At 40.3% G+C, this 26,926-nt stretch overlaps 1 protein-coding gene across 1 annotated transcript in view; it reads left to right on the forward strand.

The window, feature by feature from the left end:
- LOC124717135 overlaps positions 1-26,926 on the forward strand; it is a 146,587-nt gene that overhangs the window by 99,248 nt on the left and 20,413 nt on the right. The window contains exons 8-11 of the mRNA XM_047243875.1: positions 10,238-10,350; positions 14,582-14,767; positions 21,081-21,190; positions 22,155-22,380. Of these exons, the coding sequence (XP_047099831.1) occupies positions 10,238-10,350; positions 14,582-14,767; positions 21,081-21,190; positions 22,155-22,380 (635 nt within the window). The remainder of the gene's footprint in view (positions 1-10,237; positions 10,351-14,581; positions 14,768-21,080; positions 21,191-22,154; positions 22,381-26,926) is intronic.

The raw sequence follows: 26,926 nt of genomic DNA on the forward strand, positions 1-26,926 counted from the left end.
ATTTTTGGTAGAACATGGACATCAAAGAAGTTAGTGTACTGGTTGGGGTTTTGAATTAGAATACTCAACTTTGAGAGCTCAAGTCTAGACCAAGGTGTAATGTTTTTTTTTTTACTCTAGACTGCATGATATGGTATCAGACTTCTTAATTGTTATACAGCAATTGCAGCAGATGTCATACAAAATGATCAGTTATTTAATACTAACATAGAAATAGCACCTCTCCATGTGTTCTTCCTCTTGAATATTTCTAACATGTCTGACCAGTGATTGTTATTTTTAGTGTTTAAAAAACTGTAGTTGTAGTGTGGGCTGGCAGATGAAGTTAACGAGATTCCTCGACACTGTAGACATGCAGATACTGCACTTGCTTGCCTACAGTAGGACAGGTGTCATGTAAGAAACAGTGTATTGTACAGCACTAATTGGAAGATCAAAATCAGAAAAATAGTAAACCTAGACCTCTCTCTCTCTCTCTCTCTCTCTCTCTCTCTCTCTCTCTCTCTCTCGTGTGTGTGTGTGTGTGTGTGTGTGTGTGTGTGTGTGTGTGTGTGTGTGTGTGTGTTAGTGCAACAGATGTGATTAACATGTATGCCTTTTCTTCCAAGCCTTATATATAACAACAATTTGAAGAGAGGAGATTGCTACACACCACATAGAGAAACTGTCGAGTGTCAGACAGGCCCACTGAAAAAGATTGCTGTGTGCTGTATTATTAGCTATCAGACTAATTTCTTCATCAGAAGTAGAGAAAAAACACACATGCACACTCACACATTCACACTCTTGCAAGGTACCTTACGGAGTAGCTATCTTCACTTTTCTTCATAGTTGCAGAATTTGAATGTGTATGATGCAGTCTTTAAAAAATTCAGCTTTGAAGATTATATTATTTTTGGGTACTGTTAAAGGTAAAACACTTCGAGCATTTAAACAGAATAACTGGTAGCTGACTGCATTCACTGGTCCAGTTCTCACTGGTTACAGCTCTTTTTTGTGTTTATTGACAGATGGAGATACTAATTCAGAAAAATTGAATCATAGTTTTTATTACAGTTTATAGCTTTTTTCTTTTACTTACTGATCAGCTGAAAAGATCTGCCTCCAAAGCTGAGCGTTTAGTGCATGTGATTCTTGTGCAGAGGAACTGGGTTCAATTCCAGGTAGTGCCGGGAATTTTTCCATGCAAAGGGGACTGGAACAGAGTGTGGTCAGCCTTCTGATGCTAATTGAGGAGCTACTCGAATGAGAAGTAGTGGCTCCAAGATCTAGAAAGCCATCAATGACTGGGAGAGCGGAGTGCTGGTGCAATGCCCCTCCATACTGAATCCTTGTGTCACATAGCAGAGGATACATGGTGGCCACTTGATACAGCAAACTTTCAGGGACTGAGCATGGAGTTTACTTTTTTTAGTTTTAATTGCATGAAACTTGAAGTATCACAATAAATTAAAGTTTAGTATAAAATTGCAAAAATGTTTGTTGCTTTTTTTTCTTTTCTTTTTTATAGTTATGTCATACTCTTTACTGAAACTGATGTTCAGACACTGATGTTCAAATTCTGTAAGTATGAATAAAATCAAAGAGAATGACTCCATGAGGTCCCCTTGTTAGGTATTTTTCCCATAAGTTGATTCCACTCATGGAAGGGAATTCTAGAAGTTCTGTGTACAGGTATAGCATGTTTACCTAGTCAGAATGGGCTAGGAGTGGACATAATGGGGATGGGATAAAGGAGAAGGCAAAGAGGTACTTTCAAGAATACTGGTTTATTCCTTTATAGTTTACAGTAAGGTACACTCCAGTGGTCTGCCAGGCCATCAGCCAGTCTTGGTGGAGCGAGAAGGTATTCACGTTTCCAGACTGAGCATTTGGGAGCTAGGCCCATGTAGGAGAAGGGAGGAAGCACAACCTCGCTAGCACAGAGCCAGTACAAGAGAGAATGAGCAGTCTGAGCCAGTTCTCCTTAGCAGCTCCGAACAGGAAGTTTCTCCACCAAAGTCTCCTGCTGGCTACACACATCTTGTTTGTAGGGGGCATTTTCACTGTCAGACATTTGGGAAACAAACAATCTCTGTTGAGGCAACGATTTTGCCGCAGAATGTAGACTGTGAGAAATTGTGGGACTTTGATGAGAGAGAAAATTTTGAAATTACACTCATAAGGCAACTTTACAGATTAGCACACTTAGATTTTCTTCATATGTACATGAAAACCTCAAACAAATCGACTCTAAAGATTCCAGGCAATGTTAAGAATAAAACATTTCCAACATTTTTAACAGACCCTACTGTAGCTGAGTGTGTGTATCCTAGTCCTCCAACTATGATGTCACTGATCTGATTAGTGGCAACTGTTATTAACTGTCATCTTAACTATTTATTATCAAATTTAAGTGTTAATTAACAGATATTGATTTGTAATTTTTTAATAAAAATGATGTCTTTTAATTTGTCAGTACTAATTGCACAAAAATGTAATTTAAAATTTTGGACAAAGATGTGAAATGTCGTATCATATTTTCTGTGAGATGTTTCATATTTTTGGACCAAATTTTAAATTATTGTAAATACTTACAGTTTGGAGTGATTGTTATTCCTGTTCAGTGCGTGGCCTGCTTTTTTGTGGTTTGGTAAATTATGTTGTGTTATTCAACTATGTGGTATGGTGCCCTTCTTGATGGCAGAGTCACCAAGGTACCCTAAAGGAGGGAATGTGGGAACAAAGTATATGTATGAATCATGTAAATTTTGTTCCATATTTTATTGTACTTTAATTCTTTGTGTATTGTATTCTCTGCGGTGGAATTTGGGGAGTGGTGTGTCCTGCCTACTTGTCGAATATGTGGTGCCTGGGAAACCCGCTTTCTCATATCGCTAGAGAATTCGTACGTTCGTTCCGATGCAAACATACAGATTGTATATGTCTTTGCTTGGCACAAGCATCTACAGCTACATCCACATCCATACTCCGCAAGCAACCTGACAGTGTGTGGCGGAGGGTATTTTGAGTACCTCTAAGGTTCTCCCTTCTATTCCAGTCTCGTATTGTTCGTGGAAAGAAAGATTGTTGGTATGCCTCTGTGTGGGCTCTGATCTCTCTGATTTCATCCTCATGGTCTCTTCGTGAGATATATGTAGGAGGGAGCAATATACTGGTTGACTCCTCGGTGAAGGAATGTTCTCGAAACTTCAACAAAAGTCCATTCCGAGCTACTGAGTGTGTCTCCTGCAGAGTCTTCCACTGGAGTTTATCTGTCATCTCCGTAATGCTTTCGCAATTACTAAATGATCCTATAACGAAGCGTGCTGCTCTCCGTTGGATCTTCTGTATCTATTCTATCAACCCTATCTGGTACGGATCCCACACTGGTGAGCAATATTCAAGCAGTGGGCAAACAAGTGTACTGTAACCTACTTCCTTTGTTTTTGGATTGCATTTGCTTAGGATTCTTCCAATGAATCTCAGTCTGGCATCTGCTTTACCAACGATCAACTTTATATGACCATTGCATTTTAAATCACTCCTAATACGTACTCCCAGATAATTCATGGAATTAACTGCTTCCAGTTGCTGACCTGCTATATTGTAGCTAAATGATAAAGGATCTTTCTTTCTATGTATTCGCAGCACATTACACTTGTCTACATCGAGATTCAATTGCCATTCTCTGCACCATGCATCAATTTGTTGCAGATCCTCCTGCATTTCCATAGAATTTTCCGTTGTTACAACCTCTCGATATACCACAGCATCATCCGCAAAAAGCCTCAGTGAACTTTCAATGTTATCCACAAGGTCATTTATGTATATTGTGAGTAGAAGCGGTCCTACGACACTCCCCTGCGGCTCACCTGAAATCACTCTTACTTCGGAAGACTTCTCTCCATTGAGAATGAGATGCTGCATTCTGTTATCTAGGAACTCTTCAATCCAATCACACAATTTGTCTGATAGTCCTTATGCTCTTACTTTGTTCGTTAAACGACTGTGGGGAACTGTGCTTGCCATGACTGACAGTCTTGGCGTTAGTGCTATGAATAGCACCGAGGGAGTGACTTAATTCTGTTCACCTGCATAACCGCTTGTTTAGAGAAGTGTTTTCATAGAGTGGTGCATGCAGCTGTTGCTGCCTGATGGGCCAGTCACTAGAAAGGAACAACTCAACCTGACAAATTGGTGGCTGCTCAAACTTACCGGCTGACAGGGCACCTGTACCTGAATTGTACTGATCTAGTGTTTGCACTGCATGTTGAAATGATGGATTGGACTGTTTAAAAATCTGTTCTCTAAGCTTGACATTAGTTACATTGTACATGATCGCATCACGCAGCATTATATCTGAATATAAAGCACCACAAGCACATTTGCATTTGCATTTCCTCATCATACCCTGAAAGCCTGTTACCCACTCATGATAAGTTTGTTCTGACTGTGTCATGCAATTACAGAATTGATACCTAGCTGCTACCACATTTGTTTGTTGGTCATAATAGTTAGCGAATTTACAACCTGAACATATGAAAGTCCACTCGGAGTGGCGTTAGGGAATAGCTTCTGAATGAGTCTGAACACTGCACTTCCTCCTGTGGACAAGAAATAGAGAAGTTTCACAGTACCAGATACATTGTGAGCAGGTACATGGGCTTCAAACTGTTGCAACCAGTTGAGCCATTCCTCTCCTTGTTCATGAAACTGGCGAAAAGGTGCTATAGCAGGGAACAGTCCACCTTTTGCCTAAATGCATGTGGGAAACTGACTAAAATCCATACACAGGCTGGTCGGTGTACTATTTGAACCGTGTCTGGCACACCTCTTGTCTCACAAGTTGGTGCATTGCACATTACACTATAGAGCAGATTGCATTTTCCTGTGATTAATAATTAAAAACAAAAAGCATATTATTATCATAATTATTATTCTTAGTTTTGATTCAGTATTTGTTAATTAACTATTCAGACGGTGGAAACTCCAGGTAGGAATATCAACAGTGTAGGAAAGACAGATGCTACTTACGTCCTGTTGCAGACGTGTAATTAAGACACTCACATAAAACTTACAGCTACAGCCTTCGTCAGTAACACACACACACACACACACACACACACACACACACACACAAGCAAGCGAGCACACCTCATGAACACCCAACCACAAACTCCAGCACCTCGGGCCAGAATGCATCTATCACATGGGATGCAAGCAGCAATCTGGTTAGGGTGGGGAAGGGGAAGGGATAGTAGTGTATAGGTGGAGGGAGAGACAAATGCTGTCTGGTGGAGTGTGCAGGGACTAGACTGCCAACAGGCACAGTGTCAGGAGGTTCTGGGGCAGGGAAGTGGGGAAAAAAAGAGCAAAAAAGGAGAGGAGCGGGGAAAGATGGATGGATGTATTGGCAGAGGGCTGAAGATAAACAAGGTAGGAGATGAGAATGGGGAGAAGATGATAGAACAGGAGGTGGAAACAGTTGGGTGGAGGGTGTGGGGACAGCATGTTACTGTAGGTGGAGGCCAGGATAATTACAGGAGCAGAGAGTGTATTGTAAGGATAGCTCCATATGTGCAATTCAGAAAACCTGGTGATGGAGCGAAGGATCCAAATGGCTTGAGTAATGAAGCAGATATTGAAATCAAGTGTGTTACGTTCAGCTGCATGTTGTACCACAGGGTGCTTCACTTTGCTGTTGGAGGCCATTCATCTTGGTGACGGCTGGTTGGTAGTTATTCCAATATAGAAAGCTGTGCAATGATTGCAGCAGAGCTGGTAAATGACAGACTGCTTTCACAGGTGGCCTGGCCCCTGATGGGCCTGACCTAATCATTCTACCTGCAGACAAAGGTTCCACCACTGTTATTATGAATCGTAATGACTACCTAGCAGAAGGCCTCTGCCGATTTTCTGACTTCAGCCTATAAACTCAGCCAGAGTGATCCCATTCCAGAAGTCCAACACAAACTCCAATCCCTGCTTAAAGCCTTAGGCCCTTCCCAGAACATCTCCCCTGAATCTGTTTCCCTCTTCAGCCTGTGACACTTCGCACCCACCTTCTACATGCTCCCCAAAATCCACAAACGAAACAATCCTGGATGCCCCATTGTGGCTCGTTATTGTGCCCCCACTGAAGGAATTTCAGCCCTCAGTGAGCAACACCTCCATCCAATTGTCCGTAATATAGCCTCATATGTCACAGACACCAACCACTTTCTTCACTGACTCTCCACCATCCCCACCCCTTTACCTCCCGGATCCCTACTCGTCACTGTTGACACCACCTCCCTATACTCCTAACATCTCTCATGCCCATGGTCTTACTACTATTGAACACTACCTTTCCCAATGTCCTTCTGACTCCAAACCCACTACCTCATTTCTCATACACCTAAATTATCCTAACCCACAACTACTTCTCATTTGAAGAGAAGGTGTATAAACAAATCCACGACACAGCCATGGGCACCTGCATGGCACCCTCCTATGCCAACCTTTTTATGTGTCATCTAGAGGAGACCTTCCCAGCCTCCCAAAACACCAAACCCCTGTTCTAGTTTAGGTTAATTGATGATATCATCATGATCTGGACTCAGGGTCAAAACATCCTATCTTCATTCCTTCACAACCTCAACACCTTCTCTCCCATCCACTTCACATGGGCCTCCTCAACCCAGTGAGGCACCTTCCTAGATGTTGACCTCCTCCTCTCTGATGGCTCCCTCTACACCTCTGTCCACATTAAAACAATCAACCACCCACAGTACCTGCATCCCTTTCACACCATAAAATCCTTCCCAAATAGCCTGGACACCTGGGGACAGTGTATCTGCAGTGACAAAAACTCTCTTGCTCAGTATGCTGAGGATCTCACTGAGGCCTTCATAGACATGCACTATCCCTCAGACCTAGTCCACAAACAGATCTCTCATGGCAATTCCCCTTACACCTCCAATCCTCTTACCATCCCCAAGAACCAGCCACAAAGGAGTATCCCATTCATCGCCCAGTTCCACCCTGGACTGGAAAAACTGAACCACATCCTTCTGCAGGACTTTGTTAACCTATTATGGTGCCCTGAAATGAGGGACATCCTACCTGAGATACTTCCCACCCCCTCCTAAAGTGACGTTCCATGGCACACCCAACCTCCACATAATCTTGGTCCATCCCTATGCCACTCCCAGTCCTAACCCCCTTACCACAAGGATCATAACCCTGTGGAAAAACCACGTGCAAAACCTGCCCAGTCCACCCACCCAGCACTTTCTATTCCATTTCTGTCACAGGTTCATCCTACCCCATCAGGGACTCGGCCATCTGTGAAAGGAGCAATGTCATTTACCAACTCAGCTGCAATCACTACGCAATTTTTTATATCAGTATGACTACCGACCAGCTGTCCACCAGGATAAACGGCCACTACCAAAATGTGGCAAAGAGGAAAGTAGACCACTCTGTGGCACAAGAAGCTGCTGGACATAACAGACTTGATTTCAGTGGTTGCTTCACTACCCGACCCATCTACCCATTTGGATCCTTCCCTCCACCATCAGCTTTTCTGAACTGTGCAGATGGGAGTTATCCATACAACACTTTCTCCGCTCCCGTAATTATCCTGGCCTCAACCTGCAGTAACATGCTGCCCCCACACACTCCAACCACCCTCTCTATCCATCATCTTCTCCCATTCTCATCTCCCACCCTGTTTATTTGCAGCCCTTTGCCAATGTATCCACCTGTCTTTCCCCACTCTTCTACTTTTTTGCTCCATTTTTCCCCACCTCCCTGCCCAACACCTGCCCCACAACCTCCTGAAGCTGTGCCTGTTGGGAGTCTAGTCTCTGCACACTCCACCAGACAGCATTTGTCTCTCTGTGTGTGTGTGTGTGTGTGTGTGTGTGTGTGTGTGTGTGTGTGTGTGTGTGTGTGTGCGCGCGCGCGCGCGCGCTCGCATGCGAGTGTATGCGCACGCGTGTGCGTGTGTTTTACTGATGATGACTGTGGTCAAAAGCTTTATGTGAGTGTCTTTTAATTGTGACTATCTGCAACATGACTTGTCTTCTTTATGGTAGGTAGCAATTTATCTTTTCCTACGTCATTAATTAACTCTTAAATCTGATAATAAATGTAAATTACAAATAAAACTATAAAATAGTTGCTGCTAGCAAGAATCACATTGGCAACTTTACAGTTCCGCAACTAGACCACTACTCACTGAGCTGCAGACGTCTCGTTTCAAATGTTCGAACTGTGTAATATTTTCAGTCTTAACAGCACTTGGAAATCTTCAAATTTGAGTCTTTAGTATTCTTGAGAAGAGTGTGGTAGTGCTTAATAAAGGTAATGTTTGTGCACCGACAGTTGATTTATATAAGTATGAAGAAAATTTAAGATGGCCGATGTATAAGGTCCCCTCCTCAGACTAGCTAGATAACCTGTGCACCTGTGAAATACCCAGCTAGCACTGTCACAATCTCTGCATGATCTACATGTACATATACATGGATACTCTGCAAATCACATTTAAGTGCCTGGCAGAGGGTTCACTGGACCACCTGATAATAACAACACTTCTCAGTCATAAACTTCTTTAGGTGTGGAAATAGGCGGCTGGCCACTCAAGTGAATAGGATGGACATTACAACAGTTTGTACTTTAAATTTCTTGATTTTGTCACTGACAAAGCATATTTGTTGTGTAATGTATCTGGGACCAAAGTTCATTTCAGTGGGTATCAGTCTCTTCATTTTAGTTGTGGTGTGGTATCGAGAAGTTCAGCTTGGCATTTTCACAGTCAAAATCCAGACAAATCATTACAGATTCACTATTAAAGTAACCAGTATGTGTGAAATACTGTCACATCTGGAAAACCAGCTATTAATATTTTTCTTGTGTTTTATTATTTTTTTATTTACCAACTCTAATGAAAAAATGTGTCGGAATAATAATTTCATAACCAGTATGTGTGAAATACTGTCACATCTGGAAAACCAGCTATTAATATTTTTCTTGTATTTTACTATTTTTTTATTTACCAACTCTAATGAAAAAATGTGTCAGAATAATAATTTCATTTTACAAAATTCATTTTCATAGTTTTAAGTTATTGTAATGATTGTACAAAAGAAACATAAAAGCTAGAATGATGACTAATTGTTAAACTATGAAAACCTTTGTAGCACATGTCCTTTGAGTGACAATATCTTTGGTTTGAAGTGCTTGTTGATTTGCGATCATTGTAAGTGGGGAGTTTTTCTCTGCTTAGCAGTATGTGACGTTGTCACTGAGCAGTCACTGTGGAAAGTTGTGTTTCTAATGTTAAATGTGCAAGAAAATACGACAAATGGAAGAATTCCTGAATTTTGTTGTTGTAATTAATCCAGAAGTCACCAATGCTACAAGGTGTATGTAAAATAATAATACTTGGGCTTCCTGCAAGTAAATGAATGACAATAATCAACAGTCATAAAGAGCATTGATTTGTGATGTTCAAAATTGAATATATTTCATTTCCTGCTCTTGAATAATTTTAAATGTATTGCAGCAAACTCATTCTTTTAGGATAAACTGCAATTACAACTAAATTTGTCTTATTCTTCATCTACATTGAGAGCAGGAGCATTATAGTAGGCAGATTCATTGTCATGATTTTCCCTCTTTGGCAATACAGGTATCTCCTGGCATGTTCCTCTTCATATACACATGCACACAAATGCTTACTTTCTGCAGAAGTTTGCATGCCTCCACAGATTTTTGTTTCTTCTTAAGTAGTGATATTTATTTGCTCTGCAGCAAATGAATTAATACTGTGCTTTGGCACAACTTGAGACTATAGTCCAACAATTCTTTGTTAAAAAGTAACTGGATCCCTGAAAGCAGCCCTAATGTTGTTTGTGGGTTAAGTTGTTTTTTTTTTGTTGTGTTTCTTATTTAGATAGGTGGTCAAGTATGGTTAGTGAGGAATCAGTTCTGGAATTTAGAAAACAAAGAGAGAAAGAGCAGCAGTGCAAGTTTATTACTTGGTTTGTGAGACATCCTTGGATTATTCATTGACAAGAACATTGTGTGTGAAAATTTCTCTCACCCCCTCTATCCCTCTCTCCCCCTCTCTTCTTCTTCTTCTTCTTCTTCTTCTTCATCTGCCTACTTCTGAATTTTTATTCTAAAATGCTAATGTGACTAAAACTTTTCTGTTTTGATATGTTTCCACAGCTTATGAAATGCAATTAAACTTGTGTTCTTTCAGCTGCTTGCATGGCATGTGGCAGTTTGGTATCCTGCTTTCCAGATGAGAGTCGCAATTCTCTGCCAGAGATGTTGCCACTCTTCCAACGCAGCTTACAAGACTCTGTTGCAACGGTAAGTATCCTTCATATGTCAGCTCTGAACTCCCTGTTACTTGAAAAACAATTTGCTGTTAAGCTTGGTATTTTATGAGACTTGTGGAACTATAAAGAGAAGGGGGAACAAGAAGGGAAATGGAATCCATATATTATTAATTCTGTGGTAGATTCTTCTTTAAATCTGAATGTCTGGTACTAATTATAGAAAAGAGATTGGGGTATTATTTGAAGAATCATACATCTGTAATTTTTCAGTTTTCCCCATTGTACATTATATGTGAAAAGTTCTTCTCAGATGAACAGCCAAATCATAATGGTTGCACTGCACAGTATTTCATCTAGAAAGGTCGGGTTCAGTGATGGACTGTCTTATATACCCTGCCACCAGTAGTAAAATATGTAATTAAACAGTGCTATTAAAAAAACACATCATGTTTCGACCAGAAGTGTATGTAGTATTTTAAAATATTTATATTACATATTCAGCTTGTTATCGCATTTTGTCAAGAGATACAGGAACTTATACAAACTACAGAATGAAGCACTGGCTTTTGTTTCACATTATAACATATTTTCAACATAGACTGACATGGAGAGTGTTTCTGAAACATTATAGACAAACAGCTTTTAACATGTGATAGCACTACCCATTACATATTCAAGCCAGCATGTATTACCAGTAAATCATGCTCAACTTTGATTTATGGTACTAGTAATACACTAACGTATAATGCATTACTTATCACCCAGGTTCAGTGAATAGCTGTGAATATAATTTTGTGTGACCCTTCAACAAGAAAGGTTTCTGAACAAATTAGATACCACTTACTCACTAATTAATTTAGTGTAAAATTATTTTATGTGATCTCTCGTTGTTTTAAAAGAATTGACTTTCAAAATAAAGGGTCAATACACTAAGATAGTAGCTTAGGTGTTTGAATATGACCACCGCTCTATGGTGAGAAACAGGAAAATCAGCACTGCTAATTGCAGAAAAGCATGGATACATGTGCTGCCCAACAGTGAGGAACACAGTTACTAGTACCGGAAGGAATGTGTTAAATGCACGGTTTTTATATATATTATTTCCATCAGTAATGCTTGGTATGTTTAGTTATGCTGTATAAAAAAGAAAAAAAACTGAGATTTTTGTTCAACTTAACCCTTTGCTACCTAAAAATTTGTAAAATTTTGAATCTGATCAATTAAATATTAAATAATAATTCAATATAATGGAAGGAAACATTCCACGTGGGAAAAATTATATATAAAAACAAAGATGAGGTGACTTACCGAACAAAAGCGCTGGCAGGTCGATAGACACACAAACAAACACAAACACACACACAAAATTCAAGCTTTCGCAACAAACTGTTGCCTCATCAGGAAAGAGGTAAGGAGAGGGGAAGACGAAAGGAAGTGGGTTTTAAAGGCGAGGGTAAGGAGTCATTCCAATCCCGGGAGCGGAAAGACTTACCTTAGGGGGAAAAAAGGACAGGTATACACTCGCACACACGCACATATCCATCCACACATACAGACACAAGCAGACATATTAAATATGTCTGCTTGTGTCTGTATGTGTGGATGGATATGTGCGTGTGTGCGAGTGTATACCTGTCCTTTTTTCCCCCTAAGGTAAGTCTTTCCGCTCCCGGGATTGGAATGACTCCTTACCCTCGCCTTTAAAACCCACTTCCTTTCGTCTTCCCCTCTCCTTACCTCTTTCCTGATGAGGCAACAGTTTGTTGCGAAAGCTTGAATTTTGTGTGTGTGTTTGTGTTTGTTTGTGTGTCTATCGACCTGCCAGCGCTTTTGTTCGGTAAGTCACCTCATCTTTGTTTTTATATTAAATAATAATTCTATAGACAAAATATTTAAAGTTTCCAATTGCTTTCATTTACCAATAATCTGAGTGAATTAATTACATATTCAAGAAGTGGTTATCTTGTTTTAAATATTTTTCTAGGTAGTTTTTTGGTGCAAATTTAAGCCACAGTGTTGTAGTAAATAATTGGATTGCCACTTTAAAGATGAGTGCTCATCAGTGAAGAGTTCAGGTAGGCCTCAATATCCGCAAATAAGGTTGTTATTGATCACATAAAGAACCTGATGGTGCAGGACAGACAAATCACAATCAGAGAACTTGCAGATGAGGTTAAAATTAGTACCGGATCCTTTCATTCGATTTTAACAGAACATTTGGATCTCAAGAGGATCTTAGCAAAATTGCTAAAGTTGCTAATGACTGAGCAAAAGCAAATTTGTTTGAAGATTGCACAGGACATGCTGGATAGTATGAACCGTAATACTAACTTTCTTAACACAGCGATCACTGGTGATGAGTTCTGGGGTTATCAGTATGACCCTGAACCCCATTCGTTGCAAAGGAAGCATCCCTCATCCCCAAGACTCAGAAAAGTGAGGCAGGACCTGAGCAATGTTAAAGTCATGCTGACCACCTTCTGGGCGTGGTCCATCATGAGTGCACCCGAGGACGTACTAACGTCAAACAGTGAGAGGCAAATGGCTGGACCTGTGGGCAGCAGACGGTTGGCACCTTTACCACGATAACTCACTTGCTCATTGTTCTCAGTTTATTCAGAGCTATTTGGCTAAACACAATATGACTGTGGTTTGTCAGCCTCCATATTCCTCTGACATAGCACGGATTGATTTCTGGCTTTTCCATAAACTGAAAGAGACTCTGGAAGGGATCAGATTTCAGAACAGCGAAGACATTGTGCAGAATTTGATGGAGCACCTGCACACCCTAACAAAAGAGGCTTTTCAGCAATGCTTCCAGCAGTGGCAGCAGTGCTGGGAGAAGTGTGTAGAAGCTGAAGGGGGCCACACTGAAGGTGACTAGTGTCAAACAATTGTATCTGAATAAAGATTGATTTTATAAATAAAAGTTGGATACTTTTTGAACAACCCCCATGTATTGGGAGAAAAAGATCTACTTTAGGAGAAGCCACTGCTGCTTGGCCTATTATCTCTCATGTTCCAGTTACACTGAATGCTTCTGGAAATTAGTTGTGCAAGCAGCCTCGTGCTTGGAAATACTCAGGTGTAGATCATGGCTTTTTGGTGCTATTGTATGAGAGGTGATGCATCAATCACACATCATTGGCAAGGATGATGTATCTGTAACTATTGTAGGTGATCTCTGTTTTTCAGAAGATGCTGCAACCAGTGCAGTTGTGTAGTTGTGTTTGTTTAATTACAGCATGTTGTTATGTATTTAGATGCACTTGAAAATGTACAGTGCTTGAAACTAGTTACCAGTACTAATATTATAAATGCGAAAGTAACTCTGTCTGTTATGCTTTCACGACTAAATCACTGAATTGATTTTGATGAGATTATGTATGGAGGTAACTTGAACACTGGTACAAGATATTTTGACTTTTGAATGTTATCATATTTGTGAAAATGCTTTTCTCAGTATATACATTCTACACAGTATGATTCACCATCATGAATACAATGCTTATACAATACGCAAGTTGTTCAATCCATACCTCCACCCTAATATCAGTCACAAGCCTTTCACATTCTAATCACTGTGTATCACGTGTCTCTTCTAGCTTGTGAATCACTTGAAGTTTCATGATATTGGCCTCACTTAAATTCTGTATGACAAACAGAGAGGCAATGTACCTTTATGTGCAGGACATGGGAGGCTTTCAGTTATCCTTCATTTGATTAGGTATGTGAACACAGCTGTGGGTAACAGCTTAATAAATTACAACTTTGAAATACAGCTTGATGGAATGATGTTTTTCTTCAAATTTATTGACACTATGGTTCCTGCCCAGAAGAAATCATTCATCTGTCATTTTCCTCTGTGTATAAGATCTTTAACTGCTTTTGACTGAAGCCTGCATTACAGTTCCACTATGCAAAATATGCACCTAATGCAGTTTTGATAGGAACACCCTTTAAATCAAATATCGAATGCTCTATCTGTCTGTAATGTAAATGATAGGTGTATTTTCATTTTCAATGCAATGCTGCTGATAAACAGTGAAATAAGATGAAAATAAAAATGAAACAAATAAGCCAAAATAACATAACACAAAAAATTCCATTAACTAATTCTGTAACCTGAAAAAAGTAATGACACTACAAGTGGTAAAAAGAAATTAATCTTTCTTTCTTTTTTTATCTTATTTACTACAGGAAACCCACACGTTTTCTTTATGAATGACAGCCAAGTAATGTCTACCTGTGCCTTTATAAAGGTGCGGCAGGGGGCGGCAGCGGCCTTGGCGTGTGTGGTGCGCTCCCTGGGCTCGGATGCACTGGCGGCCGCCATCCATCTGCTGGAGGAGGGCCTGGCTGGTGTGCAGCAGCAGCCCGCCACGGGGGCGGGGGCGGGAGTGGGCATGGCACTCGAGAGCACTGGGGACAATCGACCCCTCAGGCAGGTGAGAGGTAACACGCCTGTCACCAGTTCTCTCCTGTAGCTTGCATCTGTCCACTAAACTATATGTAAAAAGTTAGCACTCTATTCAGAAGCGACACATGTTCCTCGTTTGTAAACAGCACAAATTTTATCATTTTATGGCAGTACTTTAAAAGTATTTGAAACAGAAAATTATTTTAATAATAATAATGTAATAATTTGTTATCATTATTATTATAATCATCATCATCATGATCTGCCTGCTGGATCACGAACAGTACAGCATCTCCTATGACGCTGCACATCTTGGACCTAATGTTATACTGTATTTATTTACATTTGCACATTCTAATACAAGCACGAAGTCCTTCACATAAGATTTGCAGTGTTGGAAGTTCTTGGTGCACTTGTCATTTCACTTCTCAATTAAAATCCTAGCTTTCAAAAGTATTTACCAGCAACTGACTGTCAAACAAGTGAAGGAGTCGCACAGATAAAACTGATGTAGGAGTGAAATATTACTCGTAGAGTCGTCATTTCCATTGCAACATATAAGGGGCATTCAAATGAACCCCGGTCACTGGTGTAAAGTGATGGTAATGATTTTATCAACTCAAAAATGTAGCTATACACAGTACATATACTCAAAAATAGTTACCAAAACTGTTGGCACATTTGTCCCATTGTGACACTAGCCGGTCGATTCCATCCTTGGAGAAGCTAGTAGGCTGCTGTCGGATCCAGACCTGGACCCAGTCACACACTTCATCTTCAATTGCGAATCGACGTCCACGAATAGCTTGTTTTAGTGGTCCAAACACATGAAACTCACCCGGTGAAAAGTCAGGACTGTATGGTGGATGTTCCACCATTTCCCACCGAAACTGCTGCAATGTTGATTTCACTGAATTGGCCACGTGTGGGCAGGGTTAACACGCAGCAGGATATCGCCCTTGGACAACATGACTTGGTGTTTTGACTTCATGGCTTGTCTAAGGTTTTGTAAAGTGGCTTGATAACTCCGGGCATTGATGGTGGTTCCCCGTTCCAGGAACTCGAGAAGCAGTGGGCCCTTGTGGTCAAAAAAGGAGGACATCATGACCTTATCAGAACTGGTATGCATGGCCTTTGATTTCTTTGGAGGTGGTGAAGTCACGTTTCCACTGCTTGCTTTGATGCTTGCTTTCCAGTTCAAAATGGTGACACCATGTTTCATCACCTGTGTCAATAGGCAACAGATAGCCATTTTCCTCCTCATGATAATGTTGCAAATGACTCAAAGACAGTGCCATTAGAGTATTGCGCTGTTCAACGATCAGTTGGTGGGGTGCCCACTGCGCACAGATTTTTCAAAAGTTCAAATGTTGATGCATTATGGTGTGAGCGGTAACCGATGAATCTCGTCCACGGTCATTCCACTGTTGTCTAAGACTAAAGCATTCTCTTCCACAGCCATTTCTGGTGTGATGACACAATGAGCCTGTCCAGGACAAGCATTGTCTTCCAGTGACTCGCACCACTCAAGTAATTGTTTGCGCCATTCCACAACACTTGAACGACTCAGACTGTACTCACCATAAACAGCCTTCATCTGTCGATACATTTCACGGCCTCCAACTCCCTCCACCACCAAAAATCAAATCACTCCTCATTGTTGCTGCCTACTCACCTGCATGTTTGGTAGTTGATGATAATTTGTGTGACCACCTTCTCTTCGGCATGAAACCACGCTGGCACTGTGCACCCGCACCAGTCTCTCTACCAATAGATGGTGCCACATACCTGCAGTTACATGGTGTCACCTTACATTTAAGGCAAAGGTAGATGCACTGACCAGGTTTCATTTGAATGAACCTCCTATAATAGTGGACATACCCTTGTGCAGTATCTCAGTATGAAATGTGCACCTCCCTGCAGTCTGAATCCTGTATTTGTATTAAGGTTGTTATCACATATTTTAATTTCCACAGCCTCTTTGATGACCAAGACTCAGGAGTTTGAAGTGTTTGCTCAAACAAGACTATCCATATTCATAAGTATATTAATGGCAACAGCATATTTTTATGGATTTCTGCACTTTATGTGTTCAGTATAGCATTGTTCAGTATATAGCAGTATATAGCATAGTTCAGTATATCATTGTCTAATGGTTTGAATAAACTGTCCCATGCCATATTGTAAACTCCTGGGACTATGAGACCATGAATATCCTTCACAGAGCACATCATCTCTCTATTTTGTTAGGCAGCAAAAAAAAAAAAAAAATTGATCCCATGCCTGTTAGGATTCCAAAATTTTACTCAGTGTTGCTCCACAGAATTAAAGGGTTTTTGCTAGCTGATCTTTTTGTGTTTTGATGATTAAGATTCTTCTGTATGTTGTATTGTGTCATTGTATAAAAACTTTGAATATAAACTATAAAACCAATCTTTTGACCATATTAAAATGGCGTTTTACAGAAAAGAATGGGTTTGCAGAAGGAACAGTGCCCCTATTTTTTGCAGACAATTGGCACCAGAAACTTCATTGGCTGCAGAATGCAATAGGCTTGTCAGGACAAAAGGAAGAGGGCAGGAAGGAAGCTATTCATGGACTGTCCAGCTTGTCAGTGATTGGTGACAGTCTTCAAATCAGTGCTTGGTTTCTGGTGGGCATATTTTCTTCCTGGTGTGCGCAGAAATTCTGTGACAGTTCCTCTATACCAAAAGCCGAGCCTTGATTTCCTGACTGTCACTAGTTGTTGACTAGCCAGGTAGTCCATGAATAGCTTCCTTCCTACTCTCTCCCTCTCATCATGACTACCCTGTTATATTCTAGGGCCAATAAAGTTTCACAAATATAATGCATTGATACTGGTTGCCTGCGACAAATATGGACATCTTTCTTCCTGCAAAACCAGTCTTGCCCTGAGGAACACCACTGTAATATGGTCGAAATCCTGGTTTTATATTTGATGGAGAACAATGCCCAGAAGAATTTTAATCGTTGTGGCAGTGGCCACGAAAACTTAGTCATCACCAGGAACTATGATAGGATGCTAAGCAAAGCTCTCGGAGAACGTTCTTGAGTTACACAGTGAACACCCGGCTTTACAGTCACTACTTGGGAAAGTTATTTTCTTCCACTTGTACAGGGAGCTGGCACACCTTCCAGTGTTGGTTCTTATTCGGTTAAGAACCATCTCAGTCGTGCGTGGCAGTTCAAAGCCAGAAGGCTTGATATGACATCTTATTCGTTCCAAAGCAGCATTAAACTGCCATATGTGTCTCTAGCAGTCATTAATATTAGAGCTGTAGTCAACTAATATCCTTGCAGTTTCCAGAGGTGGGTGACTATAGAAAAGCCTTTCTTTGTAATTGTTGGAGTGTCTGCATGAACAAGGTGGTGAACATTTTTCTGTAGGTTTTTGTACTTCCATATCAGTATGTGACTAAGTATGGGTAGTCAGAAATAGGTGTATGGCTGATTGTACCAGCTGAAAGACATACAGTATGGTCAAGCTGTGTGTCAACAAGTCTCGTGTGCACACAGTTCATCCAAGCAGGGTGTAATATTTCACAACAGGGTAAACCAATACCAGAGCTGAAGTACATAATGTCATTGTAGAGGATTTCTGTGGTGTACCACAGATTTCCTGGAGAATATTATATCATTTTTTTTATTTTGGCAGCTGTTCTTTTTCTGTTGCTTGAATATATTTGAATTTGAATTTTCTGGAGAGAACCAACTTGGTTTCACATGTCTGATAGCCATTTTGTCTGAACATAGAGATTATTCTCTTCCAGTATGCTTCTAGCTGTATGTGTCAGCGTATTTACTACAGCTCTATTTTGGACAGGATGATGGAAATTGTTCCCATCAAGATAGCAGACTGTGTGGGTCTGCATCTGTGATGAATAAAGGTTTTTGGAAATAAGTTGAGTTAGTTGCCATTTGCTCTGGTTCAGTTTTTATTATATCATTAATATTATGTAGTATAATATCATAAAATAAAAATTGAACCAAGCAAAAGGTGACTGATTGCTGTTATTCCTGAAAACCTCTAGATTTATGATATGTCAAGTGACTGAGCTGACCACCTAATTGTGGCTCAACTAGGGTGTTTAAAAAGGGTAGCTGTCTTTCCTTCCTTCTGCAGTGAACTTCATATTGGGATGTACATTGCTCATGTGATCAATAAACTGTTGCAATGTTTTCTTTACGTGAGACCAAGTAAACGAGTTATAGTCAACATAATGATTATAACCAGACAGGGATAATTGCACACTGTTTCATAGGTTAAAGGAAATTCATGCATGCAATTATGTAAAATGCTAGAATTTCACATTTAATTTGTGTATAATGAACTTAAATGCCTATTACTTGACTTGTTACCAAAATATTCTCTTCCCAAATAGGTGGAGTGGTATTCTAGATATGTCCTTATTTGTCTCTCAGACTTTTTTTATGTCTGTGATAGATTTCATAGTATTAGGAAGTTTGATGTACAGTTTTATCACCATGTGACAAGTTCACTTTTGTCATCTAACGGTTTTTGTACGCATAACACAAAAGCATCTTGCTGTCTTGTGCAGTGATTGTCATATCCGATTTCTTTTCATATCTTCCTTATTAATGTCACTTGTCTTCATGAACAGTAATGTTTCCATGATGTGCATACAGTGTGTACCATTTTATATTCTTAAGCATACTGCATGTTGCACCTCAGTTTACATGCTTAACCACTGCTCAGCACCCTCCTTATACCCCTTAGCAGTTGTCTTTACTTGTTTTGTTGCTCACATTTCATCTGTGATTTTTCAGTACAAGTAGTGTGGAACAATGACATGATGTTAGTGGTTGATAAGGCAAATGGCAAAGCCAAACTTGTAATCTTCCTTAGGATATTGGAAAACTTTAGCTTGTGTTCAAGAGACGAAAGCTGACAATACATTTGTACAGTCCAGTACTGGAGTGGGGATGGGGGGGGGGGGGGTGGTTTCCATACCAGGTTGGAGTAAAACAGGACATTGAGCAAGTGCAAAGGAGGTCTTTGTGAGTGGCCGCAGGTGAGAGTATAGTGGAAATGCAGAAAAAATTTAACTGACAGGCACCTGAAAAAGTGGTATATTCTTGCAAAAACCTGCTTGAAATGGGCTTTCATAATAGAGGCCAGGAGTATTCTTTGGCCCATATTTATCAATTTTGCATATCATCATGAATGTTAGATTAAATTAATAACTTTTCACATAAATTTGTAACCAATCAATCTTTCCACATGTTATTAATTAATGGTAAAGAAAGAAGTGTTGACAGTATAAAGTACCCTCTGCTACTATGGTGGTGCATGTTGCTGTTGAAAATAACAACATGTCCCACTCCCTTTCTACTGTGCTAATGAAATAGGGCCGTGTAGAAACCTTAATTTATGATAGCAGTGGTAGAGGAAAGACGGAATACTGTGTGTGCATTTTTTATCTATGCATAGAAATGAAACACAAATGTAAGCACAGTACAGACATGAGACGTGATGGAGAGGGAATGTTTTATTGGTGGGAGAGCCATTTACACTTTGACAATGTGATTTGGGGGTGTGTGGATATCAAAGAAGACAAATGTGGGCCGGCAGTGGTGGTTGTTCTAAAGAAGAAAAAAACAAAAGAAGACTGTATGGAATTAGATAATTACTTACTCACTTACTTTTTGACTTTGGGATACTAACGACCTATCTGTTGATGAGTTTGGTTATTAAGAGCTTAAATGTGAATGTTTAATTGATGTGTTGAAAGTGTTATGGGGACTGGTAAATACAGAAGGATTTTGAAAAGAAGTGTTTACGTGATTTCATAGCTAGTGGGTAGCAAACATAATTTTCCATTATCACTGTGCTTTCCTGCAGACAGTGAAGAAGTTCAAAATAGCTATAATTGGCTCTGCTTAGCAGGACTACAACATTATGAAGTGACCCAAGTGCAGAAAGAGAAGATTTAAAGGTAAACAATATGACGGATATATCACTGACAGGTCACATTCAAGGAATTGGTATCCTGGTTAAGTAATGTCCAACAATGAACCCAACGGTAATATTCCACTGCACACTTTGTAATGATTCACAGAGCATACATGTTGTCATAGGTCTTACGAGTTCTCATAGGATGTAGTGAAAACTGAGTTTACATTATGAATGTTTGGTACATGTATTACCATTTAGATTAGGAAGAAGCTCAAATAAGCTTTTGGCTATGTAAGTCACTGAAGTGTAACGGTCAGCCCACCTCTAAACATTATGTTACAACAAGTTAAGCCTTCATATGTTGACAGTATGTTTGAATGTCAGTAATTTTTTGTCATTTCAGATATTTATGTCTGCATCTTACACTCAGCGCATTGGCCGAAGTGCTTCCACAACGGGTTGGTCAGATAATCCTTTCAACAAGCCAACCCTGCCATGGCACTTTGCTGATGGGTCAGTACCAGTATCTACCCTTCTCTATACTTCTGTACATCACAATGTGCATCTTGCACAAAAGAATGCTTGTTTCACTTTACTGTGTGTTGTAATACTTGAAACTATGGAATAGTCACCACCTCTTTTGCGTCCACCCTAGTTGCCCCCGGACCCTGCGCCCTCACATCCAGTCACCTCTGCAACTTGTTGTTTATGCAACGTGTTGCCTCCGCAACTCCTGTTGCCACCGCTCCTGTCGCCTGCAGCCCTCATTGCTTCCACACCACATTGCCTCCGATCCTTGGTGCTCGCAACCCCCACTACCTTCACACACCACCGCATCCACACGCCACTGCCTCCCCACAACACTTCCTCAGTCGCTTCTGCCCACCCCCTGCCTCTGCCCCTGCGTCCCCCTTGTATGGCACATTGGCCCCCCTCCCCCTGCCCTCCCCTCCCCCTTCTGCCCTAGTTCCTGTTGCATTCACACTTCTCTCCACATATGGCTACTTTGCCCCATTTGTCTATCTCTGCTCCCTGTGCTTTTATCCCCCACCCACCCCCCACCCCCCTCCCCTCTCCCTCACACACACACACATTTATTGACATCAGTTGTAGTTTGTTAAAATAATTTAACTGTTAATAACTATTTCTCTCATTTGTCATCAGTAAGTTGTTTGACTGAGATATCTGTAGTAGGTTCATAATCTTTCTGTAGGGTGTCCTTTACATATGACACTTAGAAAAACCTTAACTCAAAATATACTACACTCTTACAACCAAAAGTACTTTCCAGTCTCATAAAGCATGTTGTGTATATATTCAGTTGATATTTACAGATTTTGGATTTGATCGTGTTAAGCAACCTGTTCTGTGGCACGTTAAAATCAGTTCACGTTAATACCATGTTATTTTGTTCACCATAATGACAAGATTTTTTCTTCTGCATGACCATATTATAGCAACTCTACCATTCCAATAGGTGCATCCACCTCCTCACAGAGCTGGCGCAGGTAGCAGAATGTGTGTCTGCCGTCATCGCTGCCGTGCCGTTGGCTGCTGAGGCGTGCCAGTACCGCCACTACGAAAGCCACGTGTGCTTACTGGAAACCGTGTGTAAGCAGCTCCCACTGCTGGCAAAAGCTGTTGGCAAGAAGAGTTTCAAGGCACTACTGCCCGACTTCCTGGAGCCTGTCTTCTATGCCCTGGTTGGTCTTCCTTAATGTTTTCGTAAAAAGACTGTTAAACTACTTGGTCACGGATTTTCATGTGGTCATTTCCCTTTTTGCCCTTAGTGCTACTATTTGTCTGCTAGGAAAAGACTTTGTGGATTAACCTCAACTTTTCCTGTGTCCAGCATCCAATATTACTCAGACATTACTCCAAATGGATAACCCTGCAAACCTCATTTCCAATTAATGCTCCAATGTTTTCCTTTTAGAAAAAGGATTCTATTTTGCATTCTATTGTATGTCAGTTCAGTTCAAAGTTTATTGTAGTAGTTCGCTGTAATATTATGCATAGCTGCAACTACTAATCAGCTACTTTTCCTTGTTTTCCAAAGAACTAGAATAATTCAAGTAAATGCTAACTCTCTTCTGTATTTTTGTAATGGGTCCGTAAAATGATCAGACACATTGCTTTTATCCATTTGGTTCCTTTATGCAGCTGCCACAACTGCTCCGATTGTTGGTGAACTTCCTTGTTCATTGGGAGCTATAATTGCACAGTAGAAGCCCTAAACTATGTGGTCTTTTGGTCACCAGATTATTCTGTGTGCAAGACACAAAATATAAGCAAAAATTCTCTTAAAAACACTAGTGAGTTTTTCATTCTAACTCCGTTCACAGCTAGTTTTAGCACCAAAAGTAAGATGTGGTTTTACAAGCCTCAGAGTATGGTATCCTAATATAACACTACATTTGAGGGAAACCATATTGTTCCACTGTAAACAGTTAGAACTCAAAATGAAAAAAAAATGACACAATGCTTAGAAAACACTTGTATGTTGCTCTGTTAGTGATGTCTTGAAATTTCATATATTTGTGTCTGCATTTTCACTCAGTGTATGTCGTTTATATGCTATTACTCATACTGGGGTTGTGATCAGGATAGAAGCAAAACTGTGGGCCCCAGCCCATTGTAGTTAAAAATATATTAGCTGATACATAACTTTAGTCCGGTCTTTGTAGTATAAGTGGTGAGTGTGTAACAATGGATGTAATTTGTCAAAAAAATTGTCATTGATGTAAGTGTACATTAAACTATGGATTGATACCTAAGAAGTTGAGATTATCTTTGCCTTGACTTCATGATTACATATGTATTATCATCTTTGGGAATCAGTAATGTACACTACTGGCCATTTAAATTGCTACACCACGAAGATGACGTGCTACAGACGTGAAATTTAACCGACAGGAAGAAGATGCTGTGATATGCATATGATTAGCTTCTCAGAGCATTCACAAAAGGTTGGCGCTGGTGGCAACACCTACAACGTGCTAACATGAGGAAAGATTCCAAATGATTTCTCATACACAAACAGCAGTTGACCGGCGATGCCTGGTGAAACGTTGTTCTGATGCCTCGTGTAAGGAGGAGAAATGGGTACCACCACGTTTCCAAGTTTGATAAAGATCGGATTGTAGCCTATCGCGATTGCGGTTTATCATATCACGACATCGCTGCTCGCGTTGGTCGAGATCCAATGACTGTTAGCAGAAAATGGAATCGGTGGGTTCAGGAGGGTAATACGGAACACAGTGCAGGATCCCAACGGCCTCGTATCACTAGCAGTGGAGATGACAGGCATCTTATCTGCATGGCTGTAACGGATTGTGCAGCCAGTCTCGATCCCTGAGTCAACAGATGGGGACATTTGCAAGACAACAGCCATTTGCAAGAACAGTTCTACGACGTTTGCAGCAGCATGGACTATCAGCTCGGAGACCATGGCTGTGGTTACCCTTGACACTGCATCACAGACAGGAGTGCCTGCAATGGTGTACTCAACGAAGAACCTGGGTGCAACAATGGCAAAATGTCATTTTTGCAGATGAATCCAGGTGCTGTTTACAGCATCATGATGGTCGCATCCGTGTTTGGCGACATCGCGGTGAACGCACATTGGAAGCGTGTATGTGGCATCGCCATACTGGCGTATCACCTGGTGTGATGGTATGGGGTGCCGTTGGTTACACGTCTCAGTCACCTCTTGTTCGCATTGACGGCACTTTTAACAGTGGACATTGCATTTCAGATGTGTTACGACCCATGGCTCTACCTTTCATTCGATCCCTGCGAAATCCTACATTTCAGCAGGATAATGCACGACCACATGTTGCAGGTCCTGTATGGGCCTTTCTGGATACAGAAAATGTTCGACTGCTGCCCTGACCAGCACATTGTCCAGATCTCTCACCAATTGAAAACGTCTAGTCAATGGTGGCCGAGCAACTAGCTCGTCACAATACGCCAGTCACTACTCTTGATGAACTGTGGTATCGTGTTGAAGTTGCATGGGCAGCTGTACCTGTACACGCCATCCAAGCTCTGTTTGACTCAATGCCCAGGCGTATCAAGGCCATTATTACGGCCAGAGGTGGTTGTTATGGGTACTGATTTCTCAGGATCTATGCACCCAAATTGCCTGAAAATGTAATCACATGTCAGTTCTAGTGTAATATACTTGTTCAATGAATACCCGTTTATCATTTGCATTTCTTCTTGGTGTAGCAATTTTAATGGCCAGTAGTGTACTTGAAAATGGGCTTATAACCTGAAATCTAGGTTGTGCTATAACATTAATAATAAATTGTGGAACAAGGCTAAAAACAGTGTTTGTTTAGTTAATGTCAAAGATTTGTTAACTGATATCAATGTTGATGACAACACACAGAAAATAAAATGCCACATACTCACATGAAAGTATTCACAGCTTCATGTTAGGTGAAATATAAAATTATTATTGTCAAATGGCAAAACCATGAGTCTTCCAGTAAATGGGTAGCTTTACTCTCAAGGTACACAGATCACAGTAGTAAATTTCTTAATTGTGTACCTAAGTGACATGTGCTCTGTCCAACTCTTATTTTTACTATTCTACATAACTAGTTCAGTGATAGCATAAAAATCAAATCAAATCAGATACAGTTTGTAGACACTGAATTTATTATACTTTAGGTTAATAAAAAAAATTTCCCTATGTTGTCAAAAGTTCATCCTCAACACATGAGCATTCACACAATTTTGTAACTTCACTAAAGTTAGCCATTGCTTTTCATAAAAAAGCTAACTTGAGTCAATAATTAATATCTTCCACACTCTGATGTGCAGCTTCACATGCCATGCTCACCTGCAACTCACTCTGCAGGCTCCCCAAGACTAAACTGCCTTGTAGCAAATTGGCAGGCACAAAAACGCCCATATAATGGGGTGGTGGAGCGTCCCTGTGCCATCTGTGAGCTTCGGACTGGCAGAGATAAATGAGGGCAAGATTCTGTATGTGGGAACTATATAGATCTCTGTACCATTAAAAAGTGAATTTTAATGGGTTTCTAAACATTTACATCCAACAGAACTGACAAAAACACATATTTTGTGACATAATTGAAGGGGACAAAAAGTCAGTTTGTCAAACTGGCACGTAAAAATTTGTTCACACTAGTAACAGACTGACAGCCTTATTCAGCATGGAAACCACTGACCATAACTGTGATGTGAGTGCAGTTTATTTATTTATATACTTTTTTTTTTATTTCTAGCCAGTCATTGTGAAATACAACAATGAAAGCATTGTTCTAGTCCTCAGGATTTATCCTCGATTGCATATGTTAACATATAGATAATATGTTGTTAGCAAAAGCTCTAAAATGGAAGGGTATAATTATTTGGAAGAATGATTTTTATGTAAACATTTTTGTGGGGAAACTGGTCTACATTCAGTCTCAAACCTAAGATACTTTGAAGAATCAGATTTAAGGGAAAGAGCCTCAAGTACCAGATGCTGAATAATTTGCATAAATTGCCATATAGTTTGGTCCATTTAGGGTGCTCCTAGCAGTAGTAAAAAGTACACTGGCCAGAAGAGCTTACATCTAATTGTATGCACGTAGTTTGCAAGACATTATATCATATCTGCCAAAAGGTACCATGTTGGTTTCTTTTTCTGTTCCACTCATAAATGGAGTGAGGAAAGACTGTCTCTGTGCTTCCATGTGAGCCATGATTTCGCTTATTTTACCTTCAGCGTCCTTGTGCAAGAAGTTTGTTGGTGTTAGTGGGAGTGTCTTGTAGTTCCTCACAAATGCCAGTTCTCTAAACTTTCTCAATAGTGTTTTGGGAAAAGAAAGTCTTTTTCCCTCTAGGGATTACCATTTGAGTTCACAGATCATTTACATAATATTTGTATGTTGATATAATCTAACGGCAACAAATTTTGCAGCACAGCTCTGAATTGCTTCAATATCTTTCACCCCATGCTGTGAATTCCAAACTGTCGAGCAGTACTTGGGAGCAGGTCGCACCCATCTTCTGTATATGGTCTCATCTATAGATGAGTTATACTTTTTAGAATTCCCCCAATATACTGAAGTAGACAACTCTCCTTGCCTACAGTCAATCTTGTGTGTTCATTCTATTTCATGTTGTTGCATTGTAATATTATGCCTAGACGTTTAATTGCCATGACTGAGTGAGGCAGCATATCACTTATACTGTATTCACCCATTACAGGACTTATTTCCCTACTTG

Source organism: Schistocerca piceifrons, chromosome 9 (assembly GCF_021461385.2).
Source record: "Schistocerca piceifrons isolate TAMUIC-IGC-003096 chromosome 9, iqSchPice1.1, whole genome shotgun sequence".
Classification (NCBI taxonomy): domain Eukaryota; kingdom Metazoa; phylum Arthropoda; class Insecta; order Orthoptera; family Acrididae; genus Schistocerca; species Schistocerca piceifrons.